At 43.1% G+C, this 24,868-nt stretch overlaps 1 protein-coding gene across 3 annotated transcripts; it reads left to right on the plus strand.

The window, feature by feature from the left end:
- The first annotated feature begins 44 nt into the window (after nt 1–44).
- LOC6620842 (DNA-binding protein D-ETS-3) lies at nt 45–23,370 on the plus strand. Of its 3 annotated transcripts, XM_032718308.1 has the most exons (10): nt 45–201; nt 2,202–2,495; nt 2,644–3,020; nt 5,340–5,495; nt 13,819–13,869; nt 15,585–15,644; nt 17,229–17,276; nt 20,231–20,420; nt 22,718–22,926; nt 23,220–23,370. In XM_032718308.1, the coding sequence occupies exons 2-10, from the start codon at nt 2,263–2,265 to the stop codon at nt 23,354–23,356; spliced, it is 1,461 nt and encodes a 486-aa protein (XP_032574199.1). In that variant the 5' UTR covers nt 45–201; nt 2,202–2,262; the 3' UTR covers nt 23,357–23,370. The 3 variants fall into 3 exon arrangements, with proteins under 3 accessions (XP_032574199.1, XP_032574197.1, XP_032574198.1); XM_032718306.1 differs by lacking the exons at nt 45–201; nt 2,202–2,495; nt 2,644–3,020; nt 5,340–5,495 and adding an exon at nt 12,906–13,697; XM_032718307.1 differs by lacking the exons at nt 45–201; nt 2,202–2,495; nt 2,644–3,020; nt 5,340–5,495 and adding an exon at nt 12,907–13,646.
- Nucleotides 23,371–24,868: the final 1,498 nt, after the last annotated feature.

The raw sequence follows: 24,868 nt of genomic DNA on the forward strand, positions 1-24,868 counted from the left end.
CATTTTGACAATAATTTCATTTCCGGTCGGCAATTTGTACGCACTTGAGTGAGTGATTAACTGCACCGATTCCCAACGATTGTGAAGTGTTTACCATTACTAAGTTGTAACTTAAGTTGTCCCGACGGAACTCTAAGAGATAGTCAAAGAGGAGACTTATTTTTGGATAAACTTTATTGCACATACAGGCACAATCCTGAGGTGAGTTAGGGATACATTTCGTAATGATCAACTTGAATTAAAAGTCCGGCGGGGTACGAAATACGTAATATTTTATTAATGCTGTGTTTAAACTTGAAGTTGAATAAAGATTTCATCGTAACGGTTCAATATTACTTACAAATTGAAAACAAACTCTTTAGCTTAAATGCTTTAGTTTGTTTTTGTGGAACATACAACAATAACAAATAAATCGAGGTCCGCAACACTTACGAAAATAGTGGAAAATCTCTAGCAGAAATATATCAAATGCATAAAAATAGTAAGAATTATAAAAAAATGTATAAGTATAGATCATTATAAACTGATGTCATCAACGAATAGATAATAGAAAATTAATAGACTTTAAAATTTAATAAAATTTCTTTCGTATTTCTATGATAGTTGTAAATTATGAAACATTCTGATCTGATAAATTAAATCCATTTAAATAGAGAATTGAGCTTTTGGATACGATGGTTCTTTTTAATTTCTAATTAACGACAGTTATTCAAACCCTAAAAAGCTCCCCCGCCATTATCAGATAATTGTGTAGCATATGTTTTTGCTAATCGAATTAGCAGACTTAAAACGGAAGTATTCATAAACCAGCAAAAAGAGCAGATCAACAGCATCATTGGGTAAAAGCTCGACAATTAAACAGCACCACAGTTTCATCAGCCAGTCGGCTGTGCAAGCATTCAAAAATCCTAATTTCCGAAAATCGCATAAAAATCTTACAAACCATTAAAGAGCAGCCAAACGTGTGGCCTCTTAATTAAAGGATCTCTCGTCCAACAAGGGGATTACACCATTAACAGCTGTCGAAGAGCATAAACTCGGCAATCACAGCGATACCAAGTGGTATTCAAAGGACTCAGCACGCGCTGCAGAACGGGACGAGCATTCAGCCCATCTGCAGACCGACATCCTGGCATCCCGCTCGTATTTCCGGTGTGCGCGCGTTCGCTCAGCGATTGTGATAACTTGGGGAATACAAGGATACCAGAATACAAAAAATAAAATGTCTGCCTGCTAATGTTCGCTGGTGAAATTTGCCTACATGCAAAAGCAGCCACTCGGCCTGAGTACAAATAATAAATAATAAATGAGGCGTGTGCAGGCCGTTTATAATGTCTGACAAGGCGCAAAGTTGATGATGTTCTGTAGATGCGACCGTTTCGATAACGAAATCTATTTACTCCTCCCGGCGAACTTAAAGCTGCTGGGGTTTCAGTTTCAGTTTTCATTTCGGGTATGCTCGGTGTACTTTAAGCCAGAGACAGGACAAGTCGCACTTTGTATGGCATAAATTTCGTTGGCATAAATCAAAATTCAGCAACTTCCGACGAGGGCAGAGTGCAAAAATTTCCATGCCCCCTGTGTGTGCTAACTGCAGACTGGCCGAAAAGGGCCAGTAAACAATGGTTGGCCTTCCCCAGCTTCGACCAGCTGGACATTAGAGAGCCACGCTCAAATGGCCGCCACCCACGCATAGTACAACGCTCATACGCAACGTTGGCCCAGTGCAAAAAGCGGGACTGTACACACAATAAATAACGAGCAAGATAATTATGCACGTCGTGCTTATATCTAAGGGAACACTAGCTCCACAGCTCCAAAGTAGCCACTATTAATTATGCCAGAACATCGGGGGGCTTTGGGGTAGCTAGCTTAACGTGTTGGGGCCATGGCAATTAGAGCGATTGTTTGGCCCGAAAGGCATTCTAAAATTGCAGTATTTAATTGTGGACCAGGCGTTATGATTTATTAATATCTCACTCTGCAATTTGCCATGAGGTGAGTGATGGAGCGTACTTGGATTTTAAAGCAATTAAAAGTTCTGGTTTGACTACCAATAGAGCACAATGGTGTACGAATACCTATCTAAAGTTTTAGTAATTTATAACAACTAAATATTCATTTATATTCATTTTCATTTGGAATTTTTGCAGTTTTATAAGTACTATAAAAACAATTTGTTCTTTCATTTTCTACAACAGAGTCAAGTGGAATCCCTTGTTCAGCCAACAGCCACCCATCGAGGCTCCCCAGGCGTGCGCCATGTACGAGAACTCCTGTTCGTATCAGACGGCGCTGGACCTGAAGAGGGTATCGCCACCTACTCTCGCCCAGGTGAAGACAGAGGAGTGCCTTGCACTCGGACAGTGCTCGCCGGACTGGACCTCGTACCGCTTCCATCAGTCCACCTTCGAGCAGCTGAAGCAGAGTGTGGAGAAGGCCAAAGCGGCGCTGCAGGATCGCAGCAGTTTTTTCGGGGCCAGCAGTGCCTTTAGGTGAGTTACATCTTGAGATAACTATTTTTCACTAAATAAAATTATATAAACCACTTAACTTGGATATCTTACTTTACAAGAATTCTTGGCTTGTTTACATTATTTAATATTATAGGATTAAATATATATTTATGTTTTCCAACCACAGCGACATCTACTCGAGCCAGCGTTTGACGGACTCCCTCGACACCCTGCCCGTTCAGTCCGGGAACGGAGGCGGCAATTGCCTCGGCCTTCCACACAATCCCAATGTCGGAGTGGGCGTGTCCGGAGTGCTCAATTACAATGCGGTTAGCAGCAGTACGGCTGGAGTGCTGAGCAGCAGTGGGAACGGTGTGCAGAGACACCGATTGGACACTCTGCAGCCGCCATCCGGGTGCTCTCCTGCAGTCACCCAGCACGGCGTCATCACGTCCAGCGCCGGACAGGTCACGTCCGGAACTCTGGATGCGGTGAGTGCGGCTCCAGCACTTTCATCGCTAACAGCGTCCAGCTCCTCGCATGTGGAGCACAAAGTCAGGGCAGGTAAGTGAAGTTAATGTGGCAGAAGCTATAGATTATACATCGAAAGAAACAAATATTTTAATTATATAATTATATAAAAATAGTAGACGTTTTTAAAATAGGGGGCAATCTCTACTGTCATGTTTTTCAAATAATTTAAATTATATTTATATTAAATAAAATAACGCATTTAATTAGATGATATAGATGTTATGCCTAAATTTTCTGTAATTTTACATTTATCTGTAATTTCTCAAAAATTATTATATTTTCATTCTTATATTCTTTCTTAACAAATATGGTCGTTATATAAATGATTTATGCAACAAAACGAACGCGTAATACTTTGTAGTGCACCAACCCACTGACCTTCTCGCAATTGTCTAGCACAAAACTGTCAACGAAATGGCGGAAAAACAAATCCTGCGCTTCCGGCCAAGGCAAAACGGACCCAAGCCGAGAAAAAAGCTGCCGAAAATGTTGTGCCACAAAAGTGGCAAATTTCGCGTATTTATTTAAACACATCCATGCAGCATATGTTGGCCAATGGCCACTCCCGCCAATTGCCCTTCCCAGTTGACCAACCACCAAATATGTCCAGGGCCGTAACATTTAATGGCCAAAACAACGGCTAAAAACCGCGACCAGCCATGTACATAATTCTGCTCGTTGTATCACCAACAATAAGAAGCGAAAAAATTGGGCAAAAAAATTTAAATTGAATTATCCATATAAACGATGAGGTCTCCCGGGGTCGGTTTCTATTCCTCTGATATTTTCATGGCTGGTTTTTATTTTTTTTGTTGGCTTGGCTAGGTTACATATTTATCAATTTAAGCCGGGCGAACGGATGTGGCTTATAATGCCGACCAAAGCCGGTTGCTGTTGACTGTTTGCGGTCCTTGCCAGGTTTTGATAGAAACATCAAAAACCGAACCATTTCATCGCGTGCCTGGCAAGAGTTTGTTATGCCGCCTCCGACCGTCAAGTTGTCCATGTCCATTTATTTCTATAAGAAACTTCATTCCTTCTTGCTATCTTTTTTTTGGCAAATTTATGTCCTGTTTCTGCTTCGTTTTCAATTAGAGAAGTCTGACAAGGCTTGTAGTGTTTTTTTTTTTTTTTTTTGCTGAAGGACGAGCACTTTATGAAAAAACTTGGATCAATTGGAAGAATAATAATTTTTGTACAAATTTACCTTATCTTACTTTTACTTTAATCGCAAATTTAAGGACTTTTTCCTTTACAAGGGACCTCTTCGGCATTTTTCCCTCGCAATAATAGATACAAAATGGCCGCCCAACTCATCTTTTTTCGCATCTCAACTCGACGCGCTCAAGCAAATATGAAACGAATCCTTTTTAGCCAGCCTTCTGCTCCGCAACTCCCCCGTCTCTTTCATCTTTTCACTGGCTGTCTCTTTCTGTGGTCGATGTCAAGTTGTAGCTGAGTTTTTGCCGCTTCGGCTTCGCCATGAAAAGATTTTGTCATGCGTAACTCATTATTTTTTGCTCAAAAGACGTTTGACTCACAGAGGCGCATAAAAAATAATTACACTTTGCAGACAACTCAAGAATAATAAAGATACCAACATATATTGCAATACGGAAGTATGTATATATTTAAGATTTAAACTTGAATTTTGAAAATGTGCAAGAGAGACTTACAGAACAAAAAATTTGGATATAAGTTTACTATCTTAAATTAAATGTAAGAGTACAACGTATGCATCCTTTTATCAGTGCTTGTAAAACTTAAATTTGTTTTTATTTATTTAAAGAAATGAGTACATATTATGATACAGCCCGTGTTGAGACAGCTCATATGATGGGAACCGATTCCCATCATCTTCATGGCTATCATTATCATGGACTCGTATCACTTCCGGCTTGACATTTCAATTGAAAGCGTAGCAAATTCCTCTGGCAATTTTTTCCTTGCTGACGACTGGCTTATTGTTGTTTACATCAAACAAAGATTTACGGCAATTAAACATCTCCATTGCTGGTCTGTGAAGTGACAACCCTCGCGATTATGTCCTTTGCGGTTCACAGGATCTGTCAGCATTTCGGAATGGGGTGAAGGCGAGCGACGTTGCGTGACGTTTTCGCAGGGTGGAGGGCGGAATAAAAACCATAATTCGAGCCATAAATAAACCAGTCGCTAGTTGTGATGACAATTATCTATGCCGAGATTTATGAGTCCCAGCGCTCCGTTTACTTTTTCACTTTTTTTTTCGATTCCTTTCCGTGGCTAAAGGCAAAGCGTGCCGTGCTGAGTGTGCAAATTTTCGCTGCCTGGCAATTAAAATATCCTTTTGTTTGGTCGTCCGTCTTGCAGATAAATCCACGCTGGACTGCGCCACCACATCCTCGCATGCGTCGGCGCCCTCGTCCTCGTCCTCCGTCAGCGACCATCAGCAGGGCAGGATCAGCGGCAGCAAGAGCAGCACCGGAGGAGGGGCATCGGCATCAGGAGGCGGCGGCTCTGCACTGTGTAAGTTCAATACTGTGATTATGTCAAAAGTGTCCTTTGAGCTTTTAACAGCTTTCAGTCAGGACAGCAACCTGATGGTGGCATAGAAAGTGCCATCGTTCGCATAAAAGGTGGCGCTTGTGTGCGGCAGGGGTGAAATGTCCTTTGCAGGGGTGTTTCCTGCACGGGGGGTGCAGGAAATGAAATTTAAAGGAATATCAATATACATATATCCTTAATGCTATATGAACATTTATCAGGCGGTTTTTTTTATATTTTACTGGATTGTATTTTGCAATGAGTTCTATGGCAGAATTCTTTAAATGTTTAAATCTCTTTTTCAATAAATTCGTATTTAATAGTATTATTTGGATGATATTGAGAGAGATTGGAAGATTGACAGAAAGAAATTATAATTGTGTATTTTACAGTTTTCTTTGATTTAATTATTATTTTGATTTAATTATTGGACAATAGTTGTTTTCTTTACAAACAAATACAAATATTACAATATTAAACAAAATATGTCTGTTCTGTTCAAAATAAATGATACATTTACATCTGGATAACTAAATTTCCATTTTCATAATTAATATAATTATAACATTTCCCACGAACTTTTGAATCCCTTCGGAAGTATTTTGATCACTCAATTGCTCACTTGACTTAATGCCTTAAGCTTGACTAATGCGCGTAATCTGGACTTGTGAGCCTTTTGTGGATGGTCCCTCTGGGAACAGCAATTGAGTTCATTTGGCAGTGGGAAAGTTGGCAAACAATTGGCAGGACCTTATGTTGATATCCCTTTGTTCCTGCCCACTGTAAACATACAAAACGCAACAGTCACAACATTCGCCAATGAATCTGTGACTGCCCGTTGATAATTTGACTCTTAAGTGCTCTTCAGCGCTAATCCTGTTAGAGCGTGTTAGTCACACGCTCCTCGAGCACACTTCACTCGGCAGGACAACCCCCGAGGGCATCCAGACATCCTGTCTACAATGAGGCTAATCGACAGATCATAAAATGATCAAAATGTTATGTGAAGCGCATTAGAGCGCACGCTCCTCTGACAGCGTGGTAGATACCCTATGGTAGTGCTCTATGAAGTATCTGTATCCACAGATTGGTTGGGAGGGGTGCCCTGTGTGGGATTCCTTCGGCACAGACAATTGAGCGGTTAGGTGTGAATAATGGGAAAGGGTGCAGAGCGGCAGCACGGCATCGTTAAACTCATCGAGTAGCAATAGGCTTTATTTATTGTTTTATTGGCCTGATTCTAGATATGTTTGTTGATTTATGGACTGTTGAATGTAATCAATTATGTTGTATTTTGTGCTTATGATTATTTAGGACGTTATATCTTAGATCGGCTTTTTAATGAGTCAGTTCTTTTGAGCTCAACTTCAGAAAAATGTATTTTCTTTCTCCCTATTGTAAATTTTATATATTTTAATTAACAAGTACTCACTGATTAGTGAACATTGTTGCCAAATTGTTGTTTCACCTCCTAGGAGTATACCCTTTATGATCATATATTAATGGCATTTCAAGTTCTTTAAAATCCTATTTTCCAATGTCTATCATCATCTGTCGCAGGATTGTTTGTTTGCTGGTGGTTCACCCGACGAGCTGGTCTCTAATCATAATCACATAATCTACCAGCAGGCTGGCCCAACCCCCACATCGCCCCTCATCATCGCGGCCAGCGGGTGGCTGCCACCCCTTGGCCTTTGCCGCCCACAAGTGGGCGCCACATTGCGTCCTTTCGCCGTGTTTCCATAGCCATCATTTCGTCCTGCGCCGTATGTTTTGCTCACTTGAAATTTAATTTCTGATTTCATTTGCGCACAGTTTATTCTTTATTTTTTTGCTGGCCGTAATTGTTTCAGGCTGTGAAAATAAATTGAAATCGCTGCTGTGCCAACTGGCGCCAAAAAGGACGTTGAAGTCCTTTTTGACAGCTTCGCGGACTGACGCTTGCGCTCAAATTTATTCACTAGCATTTATGAATGTTGTTGCGAAAAACGAAATGGCGGGGCACAAAAAAAATAACAAAATGCGCATATTTGTTGAGAAGGAAAACGGCGAACTTGGCCTGGAAAACTTTTTGGTTCCCATGCCCTATTGTCCGCTCATGTGTGCGCCTATTGATGTCCAAATATTTTTATTCATGGCCCTTTTCGCGGTTCACTTAACTGCCGATTCAAGTCATTACCCTCCCCAGGGAAAGATTTTGGCACGAGTCGTTCATAAATCAAGCCATTGTTGCCACAAAACTACCCACCGCGGCCCAACGTAAAGATGACGGCAACAAGCTGGAAAATGTTTGGCTAATTTAGTTTTTGTACTCCCCTTATTGATCGGCGATAGATAGGCAAACAAATTTGCCTATTGCCAAAGCGAAAAACTTTACAAAAATAATTAAAAAACGCGCGGCACAATTATGAAATAGAAAAGTGTCAAAGGACTCAACAGGTTGGCTTCCGCCACCAAAGTCCGCTGCTCTTTGTGATTTATGCCGCTGGAAATGACCCGCTTCCGACATGGTATATCAGAAGAGGAAAATAAATATATACATATATATAAATATGTATGCTTGAAGCCAAAAGGAAGAGCGCAAAACCAATGGGCGGCCGAAAGGAAAATGGAAAAGCGTTGGCGCACTTGAAAGTTTTAGAAGCGGGCACCTCCAGGCGAAGGTGGCTACCGCCCAGCTCCGAGCTCCCAGCTCTCAGATCCCAGCTCCTAGCTCTACGGCGGAAACGCAGTGCACCCGGAGCCGGAGGTGGCTGTGTCGAAGCGTCTCCGGTCTCGGTAGCCAGCGCTCCGCAATTTAGTTGTCAATTGAATTTATGAGCTCGCTGAATTTATGGCCGCCACCTCGGCACTGGCCGTGCTTTTATCTCAAGTGACACAACTCACGTGAGACCGTGAGACCCGGAGCACCGAAACCCTTGACCCGCCAAAAAGTCAATCCGCGTTATCAATTGACAGCGAGGGTCGCTGGGAGTCAAACCACGGTAATTTATAGCTCGACGGGCACGTGAACCGACGTTCCTCCAACCCCTTTTTACATTCTGAATGTTAATTGTTTGTTTGCTGTTTGTTGTCATTGGCTCTTAAGTGGCGCGGGGTGAGGGGCACAGGGAACTGGTAACTGGTTGCTGGCAGCCGGGGTTCAAAGTGCACGCTCAGGGGTGTGCCGTGTGAATATGCTAGCTTTCAGTTTAGAAGAAATCAAAAAAGATATGAATTCAAAATCGCTGCTTTTCGATTGAGTGTATCGAATAGGGTATACCATGTACCTTACGAGAATTTTAACAATTTGGTCAGCTTTGTTATTTTAACAGCATTAAGATTCCACTTTTGGTACGTGAATCCTTTAAAGTGTTTATGGGTTTATTTACTCGACTATTTCGTAAAAACATCTTAGATTGAAGAGCCTAAGCTATATATGGTTACATATGATACATAAATATCCTGAAAAACAGCATACCCTTTTCATTCAAGGATATTCGGCATAAAAAAGATCGTGGATAGCGAGCGCTTGCAATTATCTGAGAAAGTCAAACGGTGGTAATCGGAGTCGAGCCCATGACCCCGCACCCTCCATCCATGTCACCTTGCACCTTCCCCCTTTTTTCCGCCGCACACCACCCCCTGCTCCCTACCAATCGCGCAATTATTGGCGGCATTGTTTAGATAGACAGCCACGAGGACACCTTCAATATGTCGCTGTGGGAACTTCCTTTGGCCCTCCCGTTATTCTTCGTGTCCGTAATTTGTTTTTATTACAATTTTCACTTTTATTTGTGGCTGTGTTTTAGGGTTTGTTTGATTTGGCGTGTTCGCTGTGTTTGTGTGCATTCCTAGGCGACATTGTTTCCTTTTTTTTGTGGGAACAACTTTCGGCGAGTCATTAAGATCTGGTGCACTTGATAAGCTGATAAGTTGGGGTGTAATAGGTGTGAACAAAGGCAAGCTAGAGTGGTCAACTTCAGCAATTAAGGTTAAAGACAATGATTAGGAGCAGCGTAAAAAATATTACTATATTTTTAGAAAAGAAAATCACAAAGAACCCTAAAGTTATATACATTCTCTTGCTCAACTTTGAACTCATTTTATAACCACTTAACCCTCTCAACGCATTCTCAATAAAAATCATTTGAGCTGCCAATGCGAAACTGATTTATGCGCCGCCGTTGCCGCCCATTTGATTACCAAATATTGGACCAGCACAGCGATGGCGCAATAATAATGGGTGTATTGTATTTTTATTATTCTTATGCCGATTACAACAATACGCATTTTGGCAATAACCAAATGCACAGCGCCAGTCAAAATTCGCCGCGGGCAAAGTGAGCAATCCGTGGCAAAGGCGGTGGTTCCAGTCAGGACATTAAAGACCAGCCAGGAGAACAAGGATCGTCGGCAGGGGGGGCATCTTTTGGCCTGTCATGCCTCGCAGGCCGCTGGCCACGTGCCGCGTCAAAGTCTCCATCGCGTGTTACATCATTCATACGTCATTAATGGCCACGTGCCTGACTTCCAGTTGTTATTGTAGGCAGGGCCATTTCAGTGTTTTCAGCCTTGCAAGGCGCATAAATATTAGCAGGACTCTATCTCTGTCTCTGCTTCTATCTCTGTCCCTTTCCTTCTCCCTTTCTCCCGTCGAGCTTGAGAAAACAAATCGCGGCGCTGATTGCGTTTCTTATTAACTGCCGTGGGTGGTTGGCTGAGACAATATGCTGCCTGTCCTCAATGCACTTCAAGAAAAATAGCTATAAAACATTATACAAGATTTAAAAGATTTCAGTGGACTTTATACTCAGATATAGGGAAATTGAAACCAATATTATATTATGTATATTTTGTAATTAAAGATTTATATTTGTAAGAACCCTAGCCTTAAACTCTTTAATTTGGATAGAAAGCATAGAACATCTTGAGCATTTTAGGAGGATTTTGTATTGATAAATAACTTATTTCGTTTTTTTCTGCACTTTTCTGAGAGTGTAGGCGCTGTCGTCATGTTTGTCTTGACGCTTCGTTGAATATTTTGGCTGCATACACAAAACAAATGGTCAGGCGCCTGATGCAATGATTGTGCTGATGGGGCAGTGGAATTAGTGGGTGGCGGGTGACGAAATCAAGCTGAAGACAGTCAAACGGTCCAGGCCAGTGTGTTGTGGCTTAAAGTTAACTTGGAACACTTGACTTGTGGGCGGGACCGGGTGGGCGAACTCAGGGAACCGCAATTTGGGCGGGGCGGAAAAGTTACGGCGGCGCAAAATGGCGGAAATCGCAAAACAAAAGAAATTAATTTAAAGTTTTTCGCCCAAAAGCGTGAAAATGAAATTACATAATGAATGCAATTAAAATGTTAAGCCAAGCTAAGAATTACTCACACACACTTACAGCCACATAGGATCTACCGGAGGACAAAAAGAGCTTTTTCTTTTTCCTCGCTTTGGCAGAGCAAACATTTTGAGCCAAGTGAAACTTGCTTTTCCTCTGGCGGAGAACAGCAAATTGCTATTTAGCCATTTTAGATGCCATTATCACTCACACACACAACATGAGTCCTTTTTGTGGGTGGGAATAGGGGGCTTTCCCTCCAGCAACGTTTATTAAATAACTGCGTGTCAAAGAAACGCACACAAACACCAACAACACACATGCAGAGTCACAAACTAGCACACCCACACATCGGTAGTTGCCTTGACTTGCCAAACTTTTCCTTTGAGTGCTAGCACATACATGTGGGTGTGGATGTGTGCGTGTTTGAAAAGCGAAATTTGTTTTTAACTAAAATTAAATAGTGGTGCAGGGAAATGGTCAGGCAGTTGAATATGGTTTACTCATACCACAAAGAGCAACCGAAAAATTGTATTTGTTATAATGTAATTATAACATCCTTTTATCCTTTTTTTTATCTATTAAGTCATTGCTTATGAGTTTGTGTATTGTAGGGTTATTTAAAAGAGGAAAGCCCAGAACATAATAAAAAAGGAAGCTAGCTAAGCTTTTTGCCTGTTTCTGTGTGTGTGTGAGGAACTACAATTTGTTCGTTGACGCCTATGAATTAGCCCGGCCGCCCACGAGGATACACAAGGATACGCAAGGAAGGGGCTCGCATGGCCAGCGGCAAAAGCTGGGCAAAAACAATTTCAATGGGAATTCAAAAATTAATTAAGCCAGCCCAAAAGGCAGCTGTGTGGATGAGTTTGTCAGCTGGTGTGGGTGTGTGTGTGTCCTGGTATCGGTTGTGTGTGTGTGTGTGTAAAAGTTTTGGTGTGTGTCTGTCATTTTCTGTTGCCTGCTTCGTGGGGCAACAAGAAAACGAAGGAGATTTTTGGTAAAGGAGGCGGAGGCGAGTGCCACAATTGCACTTGAGCAGCTGCAGCGAAGTTGACGTCGACGCCAACGCATGTGCACCACCCTGAACAGCCCAACCACCCATTTGACGCCTCTAACCCACCTGACCCCAACCGCCAAGCAGTCAAAGCCTTTCACAATCAACTATTGTTGATTTCTCCTACGTAAGCCAGGCAGCTCCAACTTCTCGCGCATTGTTTTTCGCCTGCCACCCAAAACCACCCAGCTACCCGGCCACCCAATGCCACCTCCCCTTTTCTGGGTGGAAGGCACTGTGGGAGGGGTGGTGCCGTTGTAGGCGAACGACGAAACGGTAATATCCTTGTGTTTGGTGGAAGGAAAAAGGAAGTGGATAATACATCCGTCCTTGTTGCTTCGTGTCACCCACTAAAAAGGCGATGCCACTTCTGGAAGCTCTGCCGCAGGAGCAGCACGAGCGGCGGCAGCAGCGGCTGCATTGAGTGGCTCGCAAGAGAGACAGCACTAGTGCGCGGCCAAAAAGAGACGGAGTCAGGGGTCCTGCGGCATGTCCTTAGTCAAGTGGAAATGGTAACCTCCTACTGGAAGAGAGCGTCGCAGAGCGAGAGTAGCAATCAACTTGAAAAGCTCAGGACTTTACATTTGAAACTCAAAACCCATAGAGATCGTTAGAAAGTGGGTTTGATATATGAAAATCTGGCAATTCTCTTGGTGCCTCTGCCATTTGCAAAAAGCTTAACGGTGCAAAGCTTTCGCTAGGCCACACCTCCACTCACTGCTGATTGGTGGACGCCAGTCGAGGGGGTGGCTGTGGATTAAAACCCTAAGTATATCCTGCAACGCAGAAGCAGCACTGGCAGCAGCGGCAGCGACTGAGGCAGCCACACATATCGCAAGCAGACCAACCCAGACAGATAGATACATACCCGGGCAGCAGGCAGCGCACCACCCACCACCGCCCACCCAGGCGACCAACCACCAGCTACCCCCCAAATGGCCACAAAAACCTCGCTAAGGGTTGGAGGCAGGACGATGGCAGGACGCAAGGCAGGATATGCGCGATTTGACGACGGAGTGAAATCAATTGTTACGCTGCCGTGCCACAGATCGGACGCAATCCGGTGTCAGTGCTCAAGCTCGATAGTCCTAGCCAGGAGCATCCTTTCTTAGTCCTTCTCAGTGATTTACGCGATTCTCGCTGGGCCTACCCACACATATACAACTACAAATACAAGCAGAAACAGTACAAGTGCTGAAAAAATATCACGTATACGTGCGGGGACATTGACACATATAAATCAGTTGGACACGCGAACGGCAGGCAGGTCGAAAAGTGCATTGGAAAGTTCGGGCGGAAGTCGAGGTGTCCGGTAAACGGTAACCGGTTCCGATCGTCACTTTTCCCTTTCCCGTTCCTTTTCCTGTTCCGCTGCGCGTCGCTGCTCCACCGCTGCCCATTTGCCCGTTTGCCTTTTTTTAAACAAATTCAATTGCGGACACCACTTGGCGACGTCTCCGTCTCCGTGTTATTAGTTTCCGGCCTCCGGCGACCAATTTACCGCTTGCCAAAAAAAAGAAACAGGAAAACACAGAGAGTGCGACAAGGACAAAGACCAAAAGCAATTTGAATTCGAATTTGAATTTGAAATCCCAACTAATTGGTGTTTGTGTGTGTGCGCGTCAGAGGTGTGGAACGGAACAAGCAACCGAATACCCAACCGACGGCGGCCACAATGCTGGACATCAAGTCCTCCGCCGATTACTTGTCACGCTCCACGGGCAGCTTCAGCAACTTCTCGATGCTCTTCGCAGGTGAGTGGGCGGTGTGTGAGGCAGCCCGACCGTCGGCCACCTGGAATCCAAGTAATTACACCAAGCTATCCCCCTAAGATACTGCCGTCGGTTGACTGATGGATCGCACTTTCATGACTCTAACTTATGACTTCTTGCAGTTTACTAAACCTGTGGTTTTCCTCTTTTCCAGATTCCTCGTACAAATCGTCGTGGGGCTCCCACAGTTCGACACAATCGCAAGGTGAGTTGCAACCGAGTGATTAATGTAAAAACTAAAATGATGGCCAAAAGATATGGGAATTGCAGGGTATAATCTACAGAAAAAGAAATCAAGAATCATAGAAAAAGGTGCCATATGCAAAAGCAGTATTTTGTCTATACAGTGACAAATAAAACGTTGCATATAATAACATAAAATATGAACGCTATTTTTAACAAAAATTTATTTACTTTCAAAGCTTATCAAGTTATTAAAAAAACTTTCTTTATGCATTCTATCAGCAATAGTATTCATATTTAAAATAAATGAATATAAGTTTGATACTCATATCCCATTCATTCTGTTAAGTTTACCACTTAAAGCACTCCTTTATGCCAGTCCTTCAAACTTTTTCCTTTGCCATATGTATCCTTACATATGCAATTACATTTTTCATTCCACCGGACCAAACTTCGTCTTAACAACTTATGGCAATAAATCCTAAAAAACATGTCTAATTTGCAAAGTTTCAATGCTCGCAAATTGCAATAAAATATACTCAGAAAGTTGGGTGACAAGCCCGAAATTTCAGCAAATTATCTACCACAAGGCAGGCACTCAAGAAGCGCATATAAACATTAAATATGCAAAACACACACATGACATCGAGTTCGAAACCAAAAGTGATGGAAATTCACACGAACCGAACCGAACCGAAACCAGTGAGCCATGCAAAATGTGCGTCTGATAGACGTATTCAAGCAAATCAACAAGCCATCAATGGAATATTGACAGTCATTTCGGTTAGGGGCTTATAGATAAAGGACTGAAAAAAGGTGTGGACTACACGTGTTCGTGGGGTTGCGACTCGTTGAATGGTTAGTGAAGCGAGCAGAGGGGTTAAGCGCTATTAGGCTAGTTATGGCACACACTAATTGAAATTATATTGTTCTCTGACACCCACTCCCGCAAATGTCAAAAAGGACCGACGCCTCGAGCGGTTTTAAATCTCAGAATTCCGAGATATTTTTCACACTCCGAGAGAGACAGAATTTCAGCTTGGCTGAGCGCATTTAGCTGCTGGCCATTGATGACATCGAAATTGTGCAGACCCACAGAGTTTGTGCTGAACTCCATTTGTGGCTGCTGGGACCTGCACCACCACCGATCCATCTAGCCACCGCGCCACCCATCTATACCACAAAATCCAACCCAACCACCTCCCGCTGCTGCTGCAATCGGTCGCCTTTTGTCCTCTTCGCAGTTGAGTGGCCACGCAAAGCGCAAAACCAAAAATGTCATATGAAAAGTGTTCGTTGTGGCTGCTTTTTTAAGCACAATAAGTGACAACGAAAACAACAGCGGGCGGTGCAAGAACCACCCAGAAAATCAACTGCGGCTTTAATTTTATTCGAGTACGAAGCGTGAAGTTTGCCACACAACTTGAACGCGCCGAGATTGCAAATTGAAATGCCAGCGGCATTGTTTTCACTCTTTGCAATCATATTCCATTACGAGCAGGCCAGAGGAGATCCTGCGATGTTCATGTCACAGTTGTCCTGCCCACGGGCATCCCCATTCCAGGCTCATTCAGTTGGGCTCTTTGATGGCAGCGCAGAGATAATGTTTGTGTTGCGGTTGAGTTGACAATTGCCTTTGATTGTTCGACTGAGAGTGTTAACTGACAGGGCCGGCAGGTTTTTAATTTAACAATTTGAATGAACTCAAACGCGCTTTTCCAATGCCTTCGCTTGCAGGTTACAGCTCGAACGCCCTGGGCATCAAACATGATCCGCACTCACAACTACGGCAACCTGGTGAGTATTCCGAATATCTAGACTAAGTTAATTAGGTGCATAAACATACAAGAGGCAATGTGATAAAAATATATAAAAAAAAACAATTAGCCATATTTGGAAATATTTAAACATTTTATTAAGAAACTTCGTTCTGTTTATATCAAGTATATACCTTTCCCCCCTTGAATCTCAAATAAACATAAAAGTTATGAAGTGCAGATGCTTCAGCCCACGTGCCGCATTGTTAAGTCTTAAAACCAACATAAACAGCCAGCAGGACAGATCTCGAAAAAAAAGCGTGTGTGGCTCAAAATTCGCATCGAATACTGTTGGCCAACACTAATAAAGTTTGGGCATTGTGTATCGCCTGCACGCTGCAAGTGCCACTTGAGTCCTGTGGGCTGTGAGTCCTTTTTTCCGTCCTGCTACCCTACAGCTTTAAAATTCATTTCGAATGCTTTGAGAGCGAAACCGAAACTGAAACCGAAACAGAAATCGAGCAAATACTGTCGCAGAATCAAAACCTTAAATACGCCACTTGAGCAATGGAAATGGTAATGGAAACAAAAGTGCCGAGCGGTGGAATTGAAGCGTAATGGAAACAATTGAAACTGCCATAAAGGATTCTCAATTAGAGGGTGATGAGGGACTGGAGGCAGGACGAAGGACGAAGGACATGGGTAGGGGGAGGCGATCCGCAGACCCAGACGCACTTGGCTTGGCTTTTGTTGCTGTCAAATTTGACGGCCGTGGTTGAATAAGACGCGTGCCAGTCGGGGGGCAGTTTTTTCGCTTTTTCGGGACATTAAAGCTGTTGAGCTGTTGAGAGAACAAAGCTGGAACCGAAGAAACTGTTGGCAAAACAATGGCCAGGACACAGGACTCAAAAGGCGAAAAAAAAAACACAAAAATACTCATATAAAACAAGCCAAGGAGCGGCGGAGGACTCCGGCTAGATGATGCGAATTACGGACAATTGTGCTATATGTCTGGTGTCGGTCTCGTTGCAATCAGAGTAACCTTTCTTACTTTTTAGCTACTGCAACACACAGAAAAAATTGAAGAAGGCGTACACTTTAAAATTTATTTTAATAAAATACAAATTACATGCCTTGAAGTTGCTAGAAAGTAGGAAAGACACACAACAAAAGTGTTTTCTGTGGCAAACTCAATAAGGAGATATTTATATAATACTTATAGAGATTTCAAGTTTATAGTGCATCTTTTTTCCGAGTGTCGCATACACGCATACACACAAGCACACACTTACACAGCGAGCAGGAATCTCGCGCCGGATAATAAGTGAAATGGATATTTCGAGTGTGAGTGTGTGTGCAAGTGCACTCGACAAATGCGCGCAAATGAAGCATATGCATGCACACATATGTATATGCAAAACATATAAAAATATACACATACCTATGTTGTAAAGGCTTTGCACAGTTTTCTGGTAATGCATTTCATTTCGTCAACGGAAACTAAAACTTGCCTTTGTATTTGCCATATGAATGGTCGGCAGCACCCTTCATTAAGATATTTGCATAAAGAACCGGTACTAATGCCACGCTTTCCATTTCCATTTGCTTTCCACCCTCTCCGCAGATCCATATCAAATGTTCGGACCCACCAGCAGCAGACTGGCCAGCTCAGGTGAGTGGAAATCACAAAAGCATAAAGATGCAGGTGCCGCGATTAGTTTACCCCGATTTTCCGCGTTTTCCCGCGACTGCCACGCGGCCACTGTGCTCCAACCCCAAAAAAAAAAACGAAAACACTTGGGCCAGTTCATTATCATATCAATTTCTGGCCGAGATTCGACTTAGTCATTGCCCAGACTGGCGACCCTAACAAATTAACCCATTGCATGCGAGTTTAACCCCTTCTGGCGGGCTCCCTCCGACCATTTTCGGGGTGCAGTTTTCTAATTTATGCGAAAGGTGTTTTCCGAAATTTATTGCATCGCTTTATGCGAGTGTGTGTGTGGGGGGCGTGTCCTGGCAATTGTTTTTTGCAGCTCCGACTTTTCGTTTCATTCACTGCTTGGGAATTGTCTGTTTTCTGGGCACGCGCCCTGACTGAAATCCGGCAAAAATCCATTAAAAAGAGTTGCGAGTTGCCGAGAAAGGCTCCGTCAAAGGGTTTCGACGGTGGGCGTTTCCCTTATGGATTTGATAAATTGGTCAATGGAAGTGTTCTTTTTCTCACAAATCCGTTTGGCATAAATGGCCATGAGAAACAGTGATTCGATTCATTAAGACTATAGCTAACTAATTTCGTATCATCCAAACACGTTTTCCCAGGCTGACAGAACGTCGTGCAATACTATTTATCGGAAGTAAATGAGGATACCATTGTGGTGACCATAAAAATATATATATATATATTATATATATCTCAATCATTTTTATCAATATATTGTATTTATCCCTAAAAAAGTTCGTACATATATCCTTAAATTCGAATGTTAAGGGTGCATTGAATGCTAAGGAAAGCCAATGCCACTTTCTTAAACTCTTCCATAGCTTTTTACTACATTTTCGCTGAAACGAAAGTCACTTTCAAAATGGTCGGATTCAATGCCTCTGACCAGTTGCCAGGCAAAATCAATAACTCCTATTGATCCTGCGCTGGGGCAAGCTTTTGACGCCGCCATTATGGTGGCTCCACCCACCGTTGCCATTATCCCCAGTGTACTGGCACCACCACCGCACCGCACCACCTCCACCTCCACCCACTTTTGCGCCATCGAAACATGGCGCTCGAACGGAATTAGCATAAAAACCCAGACGCCCAACATTTTCCGGCGCGACATTTACACGAATCCAGCTCAGGCGACGTGCTCTCTCTGTCTACCCTATTGTTTCTCTCTCTCTCTTTCGATTGTTTGTTGTGCGGTTTTGGTTTAGGCCGTTGCCAAGAGTTGGCTATAAACTTCAACTTGAAGTTGAGCGCAAAAGCTCACTGAGAAAAACCCACAAATACTACCGAAACGTGAATGGTGCATGGTGCGCTTTCGCTTTTTGGGTGGCAAAAATGCTGTTTTTGATTAATTATGGCTTCCTCTCGACACGGAACCGCTTTGTTAGCCAGGTCCGGCCAGCTGGCCAACACTTGACATGCCACACTCATTTGCATATGTGCATGTGCATATGCATGTGCATACGAGTATTTGCAGGACCCGAAGAGTGATAAAAAAGGAAAACACGAGATTGCCTTAGTTAGTTGCTGCATAATTAAATAAGCCGGCCAGCAACGAACTGGAGTTTTCTTAATTATGAAAACAACGCGAAAATGTGCGGAGATCAAAGAACTGGTGGGACTAATTGCTTCCGACTTAACATACATTTTCTCCTTATTTAATTAACATTTTTTCGGGATCAAAAACTTTAACGCCTCGCTGGCACTCCTTGGCGGGCAATTAAAACACTGGGGCTCCCCTCGACCAATTAGTTTTTTCGTTAGCTTTTGTTGGCTGCTAATAGCGTGTCAATTGCCCAAGGAGCCACGCCCAGTTTTCCATGGACTCGGTGTCTTCTAAACAGCCAAGAATTATCATTCATCATCGTCAGTCGGCGGAGAATCGTCGTGTTGGCACTTAACACATTCACTTGGCCATGATTTGCAATTAACGCAATATTCATGACGTTCTCACACATGAGCAGCGCTGAGCCACCCTGCAAAAGGTCCTTTTCCCTTTTTTCTCAGCTCAAGTTCGCCCAACCACCCTGTGTCCTTTTTTTGTATTCCGCCTGACAGCGAATAGAGTGGGAGAAAGGAGCGATTGTTGTCCCTTAGTCGTCCTTTTGGCTTCCACGGCCTAATTGCCAAATGATTAAGCGATTTATGATGTCTGCGTCGAATGCGTAGCAAATTCAGCGCACAATATACAATCATAATTCTATAAATGTTTTATCACGCACAATAAGAAATGTGGAAAGCTGAGCGAGTGGAGTTACGACATAAAGTCAAAGTTTAAATAGCTGAATACATAAGGCGGGAGTCACATTTCAAGGAACCAATAACAAAATACGATTGAACCTCTACTTCATGAAGCAAAAACACTGTTCTCTTGAGTTGTTAAATTTACATTTCTTTAAATGCAGTTTCAAAAACCCATTTTATAACTACTTCTCTTCAGCCAATTTAAATTCCCAGCATGGCTCCTTCCAGTGAAAGTGCTAGCCATAATATCTCTTTGGCTTCCCGGAGGAGCTGCTCCATGCCACTTCCATTACACTTACATGCAATGCCATTTCCGCTGCGCTACACTTCTCTTACAATAATTTGAGGCAAGCGTCATAGATTACCCCCGTGGTCTCAGTTATTTATTGGGAGTGGGGAGAGCCACTTTTGGGGGGTTCTTGGATTGCGTTTCGGTTCCCTAGCCAGCGAACTGGGCAGGAAATGCCTTATGGGTCCTTTGCATGCCACAAAATGCTTACATTTTGGCCACATCCCCGCAGCCGTAGTTAATTTAGGCCCCAAAAACGCCAAAAGGATATGCTCTTTTGATGGACATTTAGGCAGGCCCCAAAAATACCCATATTAAATGTCTCAATACCTACGAATCACTGGGCTCGTTTCTCAAATTCCCCCCATTCCAGGCTCTGGCCAGATCCAGCTGTGGCAGTTCCTCCTGGAGCTGCTCTCGGACTCCAACAACGCCAGCTGCATCACCTGGGAGGGCACCAACGGCGAGTTCAAGCTCACCGATCCCGACGAGGTCGCCCGCCGCTGGGGCGAGAGGAAGTCCAAGCCCAACATGAACTACGACAAGCTCAGTCGCGCCTTGAGGTGAGTTCTGAATAACATTTTATTTATTTCAAAATTTAATTTATTTGTAGTATTAACATATATTCAGTTGTATAAAGAACTTAGCTGTATAAAATACTCTTGAACCAATGTCAATGGAATACTGTTCCTACCATTTAGTTTATTAGTAAACTTTTTCTTTAACCAACCATTATTGTTTCGTATTTAAAATATGTGACATCGTGTGTAGGAAAAATTAAACGAAAAATTCAGAAACGTTTTCATATAGAAAAAAGTTTGATTTCGGATTACTTTCAGCCCAGCCATGGGGATGTTTTCCTTGTGCACTGAAGTATTCCCTAATTAACCAGTATCTGTACCGTCGTCGAAATGCGAGCATGTGTGCAATTTGCTATTTGGCTCATCAGTAAATGATTTGTCCCTGCACTGCACTGATTAGCCGCTTTGATGGCTAAAGATCCAGAAAATCACCCAAAAAACAAGCTAATCCACTTGCTGGCCAAGTCTTTCGCTCACTTGATTGTGTGGGCGTGGCCAGGTCTACACAGAAACTCAATCATAAATTGTTCGCCAGGCCCGAAATGGAATGTAATCAAAAATCCAATAAATTCGCAATCTAATTGCAGAGAAACGTAATTCGATTTCGAAATCTGGAGCTCCAATATTTGACGAAACACAAACCATATGCACAAACTATTTGTGCAACGGTCAATTGGCTGAATAAACATGGCCAGGACATGGAGAGTTAGCCTAATCCTGAATGGCGAACCCTTTTAGCCGGCTCCTTGAAACTGTCACTCGCAATCAGGCGAGTGCCAATGATGCGAATTCAAGTGGAAAAGTCCTGACAGCCAATTTGCAACATGCTCCGCACACACATGTAAATAAAATGTAAAAAGTGTAGAAAAATCACGCAACAACAATGGCAGGACGAGGGGTGGGGCGGTGTAGGAATCCTTTTTGATGTGCAGGAAGCCTCAACATGTCTGTTCTTTTTGCGCATTTCAACTCAATTGAACACAAGAGACATCATCGCCGTTGGCTTTCATGTTTGCTCAGAAATGCGAGAGTGTGTGGGTGTGTAAATTAACACTCAGCTCGGGTATCCTTTGCACACACACACCATATACCCACACAAGACACCCAATGCACCCACACAAGCGCAGAGCAAGGACAAGTGCTTTAATGCTTCATTTGACATGTTTATTCACAGCCAGCTGCCCTTTTGTTGGTCTGGCCAATCCTCGAAATGGGTTTACTTTAATCCTTTTCTCTCCATGCAGTTATCCTTGCTCTCTGATTGTGCTCCTTTGTCCTTAGCTCATCAGTCATTGATTGGCTTTGATTGTCTGTGCAAGGAGCAGCGGCATTCAGGACTATCTTTTTTTCAGCTTTTACTCTTTTGAATTTTGCCGTCAGGCTTTTGTTTTTGCTGCTTTTAATTTATGGCCGTAATTGGCATAATTTATGGACGGTGCAAAATGGAAAAATAAGAGAGAAAGAACCCAACTGCACGCATTATGGCAATTTACATTGATGCATTGAAATGTTTGCTTTGCCTGCAACTCTTTGTAATTTATTTGCAACATTTTTTTGTTCACTTGTCAGGCGGAAGCTGTGGACATTTTAAAGCGTAACAATAAACGCACAATATCCAGGAGGAAAGGAAAATTTAAATTGCCGTTCGAATGTTCTTTATACGGACCACAGTCCTGCTGACTGAGCAAATATCCAAAGTTAATGAAAAGAAATCGCTGGCTAACCCTCGAATGTAAACAAATTTCGCTCGGATTTCTTGGACGTCTGCCCGCCCACATAATTTCACCCCTCGCTAAAATTTCTACTTCTATTTGCGTTTGTGCACAAGGCGTTGCCATTTAATTGCAGAATCAGAAAAAGGGAGCTGCGTCTGGGGAGCGGCACTAAAATCGCTTAATGTCAGCAAATTAACTTAAAACGCATAAAGCGAGCATTATTCTGTAATTATTTACTGTCCATCCGAGGGGAGGCACACAACCCAGTTCATCTCAGCTTTTGTTTGACTTTCCCACATGGAGATCATAGAAACGAGCTGCAGAAGAAGTAGTTCCACTGGGGTTGTTAGTTCAAGCTGAAGTTTAATTTTATTACTAAATATGTAAGAGTATTAAATAATTAAATAATAATTATAAGTAAAAAAAAATTATAAGTTTGAATTATTGATTTATGAAAGATTATTGTGGAAATTGTGAGAATTGCACTTCCAAACATTAAACTTAAGTTTAATGGGTATAGAAAACGTTTGTATTTAAACCTGTTTTTTCTACTTTCCCATTTAGGTACTACTACGACAAAAACATAATGACCAAGGTGCACGGCAAGCGGTATGCGTACAAATTCGATTTCCAAGGCCTGGCAGCTGCCACTCAGCCGGCGGCCAGCGATCCCACCTACAAGTACCAGAGCGACTTGTTCATGACACCATATCACCACAGCGCCAAGCTCAGCTCGTTCATGAGTCCGCACCATGGCATGACCTCATCCTCGGGTAAGCATTCGTTTTGTTAAATCCATTTAGGGAAACTCAGGTGCCTTTAAATCAAAATTATAGCTTCAATACGTGTGAATCAGAATCAGTGATCATAAATGATGTCCAATTTAGAGTTAATTAGAATATGCATACTTATAGGAAATGTATAAAATAAGCTAACTAACTAACAAAAAATGCGTTTACAAGTGCACATTTATATACTTAGATACCTAAATAGATTCATGTTCCTAAAAGCGAAAACAGAAAATATTGATCTAGAAATTATATGTGTTATCTCTATTCCTTCACAGCCTCGATCTTCCCGTCGGCCGCCTCGTGGGGCAACTGGGGCAGTCCGGCCACGAATCTCTACCAGCCGCACTCGATGAGCCACGTGACTCCCTCCCACGTGGCGCCCCACCTGAGCAGCTATCCCCACTACGCATGACCATCATCGTCCGGTGGCGCCTTCTAATATGAGAGCAACGCCATCGCCAGTGCCTCGGGCATTGGCGGCGGCACGGCCTCGACGGGCGTGAGCATCGGCGGAGTGGGCGGTGCAAGTGGCGGAGGTGCCTCCGGTGTGTCCACCGGTGTGGGCTCTACCTCGAGCAGCACCACCAGCAGTGGAGCTGGTGGCGGAGGCGGTGGCGGTGGTGGTACGGTCATGAGTGGTTTCGGAAGCAATGGCAACCTGAACGGATCCCATGTGTCCACCAGCGGTGGGTCGTCCAGTGTGAGCAACAACCTCAATATTGCCACGGCCACATTGACGGCGACACCGGCTCATGCCAGTGCCGGATTTGGGACAATTGGCGGACTCAGTGTGGCCGGAATGGGCGTGGGGGTCGGAGTGGGCGTGGGCGGTGGTAACTCAACGCTCAATTCACTGGTAGTAGGCAACCGGCTAATGAACAGCAGCCTGCCGACGCTGCTCAAATGATGCCACTTGGAGAAGTTCGGGCTGACGATGGGCGCAGGTCCTTCGCCGCCGGCTGCAACGCCCGCTGGCGAAAATATGCCACCGTACCACCATCACGGTCATCCCGCCCACTCCGGACTTCCAGGACACGCTGGCAACTATGGGGCCAACGAGCGGGCTCTGTACGATTATCTGGACATGAAGAGCGGCGAACAGGCCACGTTTTTACTGTAAATGCAATGGCAAAACTTGTAACCAGAACCACCAGAAAAGATCCAAAAACAAAAATCGAAACGAAAAGCAGGCAGCAATTGAATTTGCAGCGAATTTTATTCATAGGTACTTAGCGAAATAAACCCGTAAGCCATAACCAGAATGAATAGAAACCAACCCCCAGCTAAATATTTTACGTGTGCGCGAGTGAATGTGCGAATGAATCGTTGTTGCTCTAGGGTTAAGGAACTAAATTTCCACTAAAATACAATTAAGAAACGGAACCGAAATAGTTGACATTCGAAGCTAAACCAAACTCTAAGTGTTTTTAGTGTATCAAGGACAAGCTCTTCTCTCAAATTCAAAGCAGGCATTTTCCAGGCTAAGACTTGAAATAGCTCTAGAATTCTTCAATTGTTGTTAGCATTTTGTGTGTGGACGCATTTGTAAATAGCAAAATAACAATATCATCCTCCAAATAACGTTCAGCACAACCGTGAAAGTCTACTTATAAAAGTTTGCCACATTCTCACTTCAATTTACGATTTGTAAATAAATATTTGCCTAAGTGTAAAAATGTTTAGAAAGTAATGTAGTTTATTTGGGTTTACGTAAATTATATATTGAATTTTATCATGGGTTTGAACACTTTCTTTTTTAACTTATCGTTTTGAGATGGTTGACTGTGATAGTTGATTGTACAGTTAAAACTCTTATATATTTTTTAAATACCAAATTACAAACGAATAAATATTGAAATAAATTACGAGTACATATTAATCCCAAATCTAGACATACTATATATTTGTGTGTAAAAAAGAAAAC

Source organism: Drosophila sechellia, chromosome 3L (genome assembly GCF_004382195.2).
Source record: "Drosophila sechellia strain sech25 chromosome 3L, ASM438219v1, whole genome shotgun sequence".
In the NCBI taxonomy this organism is placed as follows: Eukaryota; Metazoa; Arthropoda; class Insecta; order Diptera; family Drosophilidae; genus Drosophila; species Drosophila sechellia.

Bases quoted from the DNA above. Each gene is read 5' to 3' on its own strand.
- LOC6620842 (XM_032718308.1), top strand. From the start codon at position 2,263: ATGTACGAGAACTCCTGTTCGTATCAGACGGCGCTGGACCTGAAGAGG. The intron at 2,496-2,643 runs GTGAGTTACATC...TTCCAACCACAG, and splicing joins GGGGCCAGCAGTGCCTTTAG to CGACATCTACTCGAGCCAGC. The intron at 20,421-22,717 runs GTGAGTTCTGAA...TTTCCCATTTAG, and splicing joins AAGCTCAGTCGCGCCTTGAG to GTACTACTACGACAAAAACA.